Source organism: Gracilinanus agilis, unplaced genomic scaffold (assembly GCF_016433145.1).
Source record: "Gracilinanus agilis isolate LMUSP501 unplaced genomic scaffold, AgileGrace unplaced_scaffold59009, whole genome shotgun sequence".
Classification (NCBI taxonomy): Eukaryota; Metazoa; Chordata; class Mammalia; order Didelphimorphia; family Didelphidae; genus Gracilinanus; species Gracilinanus agilis.
This window is the reverse complement of record NW_025394524.1, coordinates 580-8,344: the sequence shown is the minus strand read 5'-3', so window position 1 is coordinate 8,344 and position 7,765 is coordinate 580. Positions and strand designations below refer to the sequence as shown.

General features: G+C 54.5%; 1 protein-coding gene across 1 annotated transcript; it reads right to left on the bottom strand.

The window, feature by feature from the left end:
* Positions 1 to 315: 315 nt before the first annotated feature.
* LOC123256438 lies at positions 316 to 7,481 on the bottom strand (the record flags this gene model as incomplete). Its single annotated transcript, XM_044685055.1, is given in 10 exon segments — positions 316 to 739; positions 959 to 1,022; positions 1,341 to 1,569; positions 1,830 to 1,924; positions 2,058 to 2,172; positions 2,261 to 2,415; positions 2,593 to 3,606; positions 3,751 to 5,789; positions 5,886 to 7,034; positions 7,467 to 7,481. Coding segments are annotated over 10 exon segments (5,299 nt in total), but the record flags the coding sequence as incomplete, so codon positions are not given.
* Between the last annotated feature and the right edge of the window lie 284 nt (positions 7,482 to 7,765).

Below are 7,765 nucleotides of genomic sequence, written 5' to 3'. Positions count from 1 at the left end.
GGAACAGAAAATATTTGGGGCTGTAGTTTTGATTTTTGGGCTTATCATTCCCCACTTTTTCTTATGATCCTGAGGAACCATCCTCAGGAGGTCCTTTTAAACAGCAGCGTCAGTATGTGTTGTCTCAAGGGTGGGGACTGTTTGGTAGTACTGACGCAGGACCATAAGCTGTTAATACGTTCCTTTACAAAAGCTACTAGTCGGTTAAGAATGAGGGGCCCGAAAGTTAAAAGGAGAGTTAGAAGGATTAGGGGCCCTAGGAGAGTAGATATCAGAGTGGTCAGCCAGGGGGAGCGCTGGAATAGTTGCTCATACCATGATGCCTGAGCTTCCCGCTCCGTTTTCCTTTTAGCAATGTCCTCTCGGAGTTTGGTCATAGATTCCTTGACAATGCCGGTATGGTCAGCATAAAAGCAACATTCCTCCCCCAAGGCGGCACAGAGACCCCCTTGTTGGAGGAAGAGGAGATCGAGCCCACGGCCCTGCTGGAGCACAACCTCTGAGAGGGAGGATAGAGATTTCTCCAAGTGGGTGATAGAGTTCTCAACTCGGGCCAGATCCTCATCTACTGCGGCTCGTAAGGCAGCAAGGCTCTGGTGATGCTGAGTGAGAGAGGCTATGCCGGTCCCAACCCCAGCTAAGCCTAAGAGCGTGGCTAACGTAATGGCAGTGATGGGCTCCCTGCGGATTCTAGGGGACGGGCGGTTTTGGGGGTCCCAATACCTGACCATGTCTTCCCCTGTGTGGTATAAGACTCGTGGGACAACCGTTACCAGAAGGCACATTTCACCGGTTGCTCTCAGGGTTGTAGAGGACACACAGGGCGTAAGGCCAGAGGAAGTGCATAGCCAGCGGGCACCCAATGGGGGAATGAGGAATTTAAAGGATGTAGGGAGAGATATCTGGGTGCAGAGGTGGGAGTGGGCGTCTAACACCCGGCCTACACACCGTCCGGTACCCAACACAGAGTCCATAGTGAGCCCCTTTTTCCGTTCATCCCAGCGACACTCGGGAGGGCTATCCTGAGAGGACCTATTAAAGGAAGAATTGAGTGCAATGGCATCATAATAAGGGGGTCGGATCCCCAAACAAAGCCAACAATCTGAGGTCATATTAGGGAATGTCTGATTAAGGGAGTTATAGGAAGCGTTAAGTAGAGGTATGAGGGGGCTCTCTAAGTTTGGGACTAGACCAGGGGTAGTGGGCTGTGGGAGGGAAGGATGAGGGGCATTGGTATGCCTCTCTGGGACCCTTGCGTCTGAAGTCAGCTTCGGAGCAGGGGGCTGCGTAGGGGGTAATGGCCGAGGTAGGTTGGGTTTAAGAACCAAGTTAGGACCTACAGATTCGGCCTTGGTCTGGACCGGTTCTTTCTTAATTAAAAACAGTCCCCCCGGGTCATCCCCACTCTGAACCATGCGGAAACCCCAGGTACGTCCAAAGATCCAGGCGTTGTCAGAGGGGGTCAAGACAGTTAACTTAAGGTGTTGGCAGTCACCTCCAACCTCATCAGCTCCTCCGATGTGCGTGATTATCCGGCGAGGCTCGCAGCCGGATGGGCTCCAGGTGAGCCTAAGGTGTGGGTCCAAGGTAGGGGGTGTCCATCCTGTGGCCTGGGTTTCGCAGCCCCAATGGGAGCAGTAAAAGTGTCCCGGAGAGTTACAATATGATTTTCCCGGATTTGAAGAGGGACAGAGATAATAGTCCTTCAGTTGAAAACTCCTCTTCCCGTGAGGATTAAGGGTGAGCTCACAAGTATTGGGGAGGATCATAAGTTGGCAAGGGTAAAAGAAGAATGTGGGGGATCCAGTAACTACTTGGGTGGATACAACCATGGCTCGGTCCCAACTGTAAAGGGTCCATTTCCAAGGTTGATGTGGGTTGGAGGGTTGTTGGGAACGTTCATGGGGTAGGTGACCGTCCACAACTGATAAAAGGAAAAAAAGATAAAGGTATGGGGCCAGAAAGAGGGAAAGAAAATGGAAATAGGAACCCGACCCTAAGAGGGGTATCGGATTTTTAGTTAGGCGCATGAGTTTCCCCTTTTCTTTTGAGGAGACGAATCTTGAGGGGGTTCGTAGGGTGTCTGCGGGCTTGCCACTGGGGTTCAGAGTGCTCAGGTGGGTCTGCTCGGCGAACATGTGTGTGGTGGATCCAAGGTCCAACGCCGTCAACCTTTAAAGCAGAGGGGGTGACAAAAAGAGTGACATACGGACCTTTCCAGCGGGGCTGGAGGGTGGCACGCTGGTGCCTTTTAACCCACACCCAATCTCCAGGTGCAAAGTCGTGTGGGGGAAGAGGAGGGGGTTGGAAGAATTCTCTGAGCCGGGGCCACAGATCACGGTGGGCTTCTGCAAGCCCCAAGAGCATGGCTCGGAATTCCTCTGGCCCTTGGGGCTTTGTGGGCATCCGGGGTACCTGGGGAAGGATGGGGGGAAGAGAGCCATACAAGATCTCAAAAGGGGTAAGGTGGTGTGGGCCAGGAGTATTCCTGGCCCGGAAGAGAGCTAAAGGAAGGAGGGTCACCCAGTCTATGCCAGTCTCGAGGGCCAATTTGGATAGTGTCTCCTTAATTGTTCTATTCATCCTCTCTACCTGGCCGGAACTCTGGGGGCTATACTCACAATGTAATTTCCAATCCACCCCCAGGGCGGCTGCAAGTTCCTGAAGGACCTTGCTCACAAAAGCAGGTCCATTGTCAGAACCAATGGTTACCGGGAACCCGAAGCGAGGGATGATCTCTTCCATCAGTTTCTTAGCTACCACCTGGGCTGTTTCAGCTTTGGTTGGGAATGCCTCTGGCCAACCTGAAAAGGTGTCCACAAATACCAGCAAATAACGGTACCCATACCTTCCAGGCTTTACCTCAGTGAAATCCACCTCCCAGGATTGGCAGGGCCGTTCTCCGCGCACTCGATGACCTTCATGTCTATTAGGTTTCCCTGACCGCATTAGTTGGCAAGCTCGGCAAGTGGCTACGAGTTGTGTTAAGTAGGTTGCCCGGCCTGGGAACCTCAGTTGTCCCTTGTCTAGAAGCTGGGCAAGTTTCTTCTCCCCCAGATGAGAAAGATGGTGCAGGTGAGCGCAGAGCAGCTGTCCCAGAGCTTCAGGGAGAATTCTGTTGCCTTCCGGGTCTCTGTACCACAGGCCGTCTTTAACCCCATGGTGCCGTGCCACCCAATCTAAGTCTTGTTTCGAGTATTGAGGATCCCCAGATGGAGGGGGTGGTATGGTCATGGGCAGGGTGAGGAGGGGCGAATGGAAGGCAGCTTCTCGTGCCGCCTGGTCAGCAGCTCGGTTTCCCCGTGCCTCCAGAGAGTCTCCTTTTTGGTGGCCAGGGATATGGACCACAGCTACTGCCTTGGGTCGCCAAACTGCAGAGAGGAGTGCTTGGATTTCTTCCAGATATTTGACCCCCTTACCTCCTGCGGTGAGAAACCCTCTCTCCCTGTAGATGGGTGCATGGACATGCAAGGTGGCGAAGGCATACCGACTGTCTGTGTATACTGTCAGTCGCTTCCCTTCAGCTTTTTCAAGGGCCGTTTGTAGGGCAACCAACTCTGCTTTCTGAGCCGAGGTTCCCTCGGGTAGTGCTGCTGCCCAGATGAGGTTCNCATGCAAGGTGGCGAAGGCATACCGACTGTCTGTGTATACTGTCAGTCGCTTCCCTTCAGCTTTTTCAAGGGCCGTTTGTAGGGCAACCAACTCTGCTTTCTGAGCCGAGGTTCCCTCGGGTAGTGCTGCTGCCCAGATGAGGTTCCCCAATGCATCCACCACTGCTGCTCCTGCCCGTCGTTTCCCGTCCTGGATGAGGCTGCTCCCATCCGTAAACCATACCAGGTCCGCATTGGGAAGTGGTGTATCCTTGAGGTCTGGTCTGGCCGTCACTGTCTCAGCCAGGATCTCCTGGCAATCATGTAAGGGTTGGTCTGGTGAGGGGTCAGGTAGTAGGGTTGCAGGGTTCAGGGCGGATGTCACATGGAAGGAGATCCGGGGGGCATTCAACAACAAGCCCTGATAGTGAGTAAGGCGGGCATTAGACATCCATCGACTAGGTGGTTGTTTAAGGATGCCCTCAACGGCATGAGGAGTGGTTATTCGAAGGGCCTGCCCGTACGTGAGCTTGTCGGCATCTCGGACTAATAAGGCCACAGCAGCTATGATGCGTAGGCAGGGGGGCCACCCCAATGCCACAGGATCTAGTCTTTTGGACAGGTAGGCTACTGGCCTGTCCCAAGGCCCTAGTCGTTGGGTCAGCACCCCCTTAGCTACTCCCTTCTTTTCGTCTACAAATAACTGAAAGGGCTTTTCAGGGTTTGGCAGGGCTAGGGCAGGGGCAGTTAGCATGGCCTGTTTGAGTCTCTGAAAGGCATCGTTCATGGCAGGTGACCAAGTCCAGTCTGCCTTCTCCCTAGAGCCTTCGTATAGGGGCCGGGCAATCTCTGCAAACCCAGGGATCCAGAGGCGGCAATACCCCACTGACCCTAGGAATTCCCGCACCTGCCGGGGTCCCTTTGGTGGAGGAAGGCACAAGACAGTATCTTTCATGGCCTGGGTCAGCCACCGTTGCCCCCCTTGAAGCTTATATCCCAGGTAGGTGACCTCCCGCTGGGCTATACGGGCCTTCTTTGCGCTCAGCCTATAACCAAGGCGACCTAGAGTCTCTAGCAGGCCCTGGGTAGCAGTTTCACAGGCCGCTTGGGTAGGAGCAGCAAGTAGGAGGTCATCTACGTATTGGAGGAGGGTAATGAGGGGGTAACTCTGGCGGAATTCCCGCAGATCTGAGGCGAGGGCCTCATTAAAGATTGTCGGGGAATTTTTGTACCCTTGGGGCAACCGAGTCCAAGTTAGTTGGCCTGTTGTGTGTGCCTGCTCATCATGCCACTCAAAGGCAAACAAGGGCTGGCTAACGGGGGCTAGTGGCAAGGTGAAGAAGGCATCCTTCAAGTCGAGGGTGGTGTACCAGCTGAGGTCAGGTGGCAGTGAGCTCAGCAAGGTATATGGGTTAGGTACAGTGGGGTGGATGTCCTCCACTCGCAGATTTACCTCCCTCAAGTCTTGGACTGGGCGAAAGTCCTGTCCTCCTGGCTTGCGGACAGGTAGGAGAGGGGTGTTCCATGGGGATCGGCAGGGGACCAGAATACCTGCTTCCCGAAGACGAGTGATATGTGGGGCAATCCCTCTTCGGGCCTCCAAGGACATGGGATACTGCTTGACCCTCACTGGAGTCGCCCCTGGTTTAAGTGCCACAATGATGGGGGGTTGCTGGACGGCCAGGCCCACGCCCGAAATCTCAGCCCATACCTCAGGTACCTTGTCCATCCAGGGGCGGACGTGGTCTGGAACTTCCAGCGGGGCAGGATCTGCATGGAGGCGATGCTCATCATGGAGGGATAGAGTCAAAACGTGTAGAGGTGAACCCTGATCATCTGTGACTGAGACCCCAGAGTTTGAGAAATGGATGTGGGCCCCTGCCTTGTGCAGGAGATCCCGTCCTAGGAGAGGGGCTGGGCAATCAGGGATGACAAGAAAAGAATGAGTAACTCGATGGCGACCGAGGTCCACCTGGCGGCCAGTGGTCCAATTATATCTTTTGGTACCGGTGGCACCCTGCACCCAACTGGCTTTAGAGGAGACTGCCCCGACTGGTTTTGTTAGAACTGAAAACTGAGCACCTGTATCAACCATAAAGTTCATTGGTTTCCCCTCCACCTTCAGGGTTACCCAGGACTCTGGGAGGGGTTGAGAGTCCCGTCCTCTTCAATCTTCCTCCTCCTCATTGGCCCAGAGAACTTTAGGGCGTTGGTCATGGCGCGGGTGGCGGGAGGGGTTAGGATTGGGAGGTGCCCGGGAGTCTGAACCAGCAAGGCCAGGGCGAGGGGTTCTGCTCCTGGGCCGATTTGGACATTCTCGTTTCCAGTGGCCTTCCTGGTCGCATTGGAAGCAACGTGAGCGGCCCCCTCGATTAATGGGGAGCTCCTTGTGCAGTTGCTGGGACAGCCCAGCCACCAGGATCTTAGCTAGGTCTTTCTGATTCTTTCTGTCCTGTCTGGCTTTGTACTCCCGATCCTCTTGGTGCTGCCTGGTCTTGTATTCCCGCTCCTCCTGGTGTAGGCGCTCTGCCCTTTCCTCAGGAGTTTCTCGGGTGTTAAACACTCGCTCAGCTACCTTAAGGAGGTCACCTATAGACTGCTCTCCCAGGTTTTCTATCTTTTGGAGCTTTCGGCGGATATCAGGGGCCGATTGGTTGACAAATGAGAGTAGGACCGCCGCCCGACTGGTTTCTGCCAGGGGGTCCATAGGAGTGTACAGGCGAAAGGCCTCCTGGAGCCTCTCCAAGAAGGCAGCAGGGCTCTCATCAGGCCCTTGTCTAACTAAATATACCTTAGCCAAATTAGTCGGCTTGCGAGCCGCAGCACGGAGACCGGCCATGAGAATCTGGCGATAGACACGTAGGTGATCCCTACCTTCTTGTTGCTCAAAGTCCCAGGGGGGACGAGTGGAGGGAAAAGCCGCCTCTATAAGGTGAGGCTGGGTTGTGGGGAGCCCGTCTATCCCAGGAACATGTCGGCGAGCCTCGTGGAGGATTCGTTCACGTTCCTCTGTGGTGAAGAGTACCTGTAATAACTGTTGACAATCATCCCAAGTGGGATGGTGTGTGAACAAAATAGATTCCAATAGGGCAATGAGTTTCTGGGGTTCCTCAGAGAAGGGAGGGTTTTGGGATTTCCAATTGTAAAGATCACTAGACGAAAATGGCCAGTATTGATAACTACGGGGTCCCCCTTGAACCACAGGCCCCACCATCCGGACTGGGAACACCGGAACTGGGTCTCCCGGGGTCTGTTCAGGTGGTTCTGGGGTCCCTTGCTTGCCTCTGCTCCTAGTGCTGAGGGCCGGGGGAGGCACCCCTCCTGCTGCCCCTCCTAGCTGAGATACCTCTGGTTGAGGCACCCCTCCTGCCACCCCTTCCAATGGAGGGTACAATGGGGCATAAGGGGGAGGGGACAGAATCTCAGGGGGTTCAGGAGAGGATTCTTGAAAAACAGGAGGGATAGAGGACTTGGGCTTGGGGGATGAGTCCTCAGTTTCCCTACCTCCTGTACTGAGTGCAAGGGTCCCGATGGTCCCACCTGCTTGTTGTATACTTGTTTTTGGGGAATCTCGTTCTGTTTGAACAAAATCCCGGAGCCAAGGCGGGGGGTCAAGGACCAGGTCTTGCCAGGTTAAGATATAGGGGACCTGATCTAGGTGTCCCTGGGGCCCCAGATCGAGGATCTTAGCTCGGATTTTTGAAATTACCCCTAAGTTGAGTGTGCCGTCCCGCGGCCACCCGAGCCCAAATGAGGGCCACTCAGAAGTACACAATGTGATCAGTTTCCCTTTCTTTACCGAGACGGACAGATTATGGGCCCGGGTTTTAAAGTCCGGGAAATGGGAAACCATAAGAGAAAGGGGGGTGGACTTACTTTGGCCCATCGTGGCTACCAAGAGAAAAGGTGAGAGGAGGCCACAAGGGACAGGGGTTAACAGAAAGGCAACAAAACAGATACGGAACGGGGAAGACAACCAAGACAAACACAAGACAAACGTGCGCACGCTCACACTCACTTGCCTGGGGGAGCCCAGACCAGTCCCGAACAATTGATGGGGATCGTGTCAATTGATGTGGGGACTGGATCTTGGTCCTCTCTCTCCTCCCAACCTCCAGTGCGTCCACTGGTACCTTCCTCAGAGGACTCGAACCTCTGACTTGGGCCTCAATACC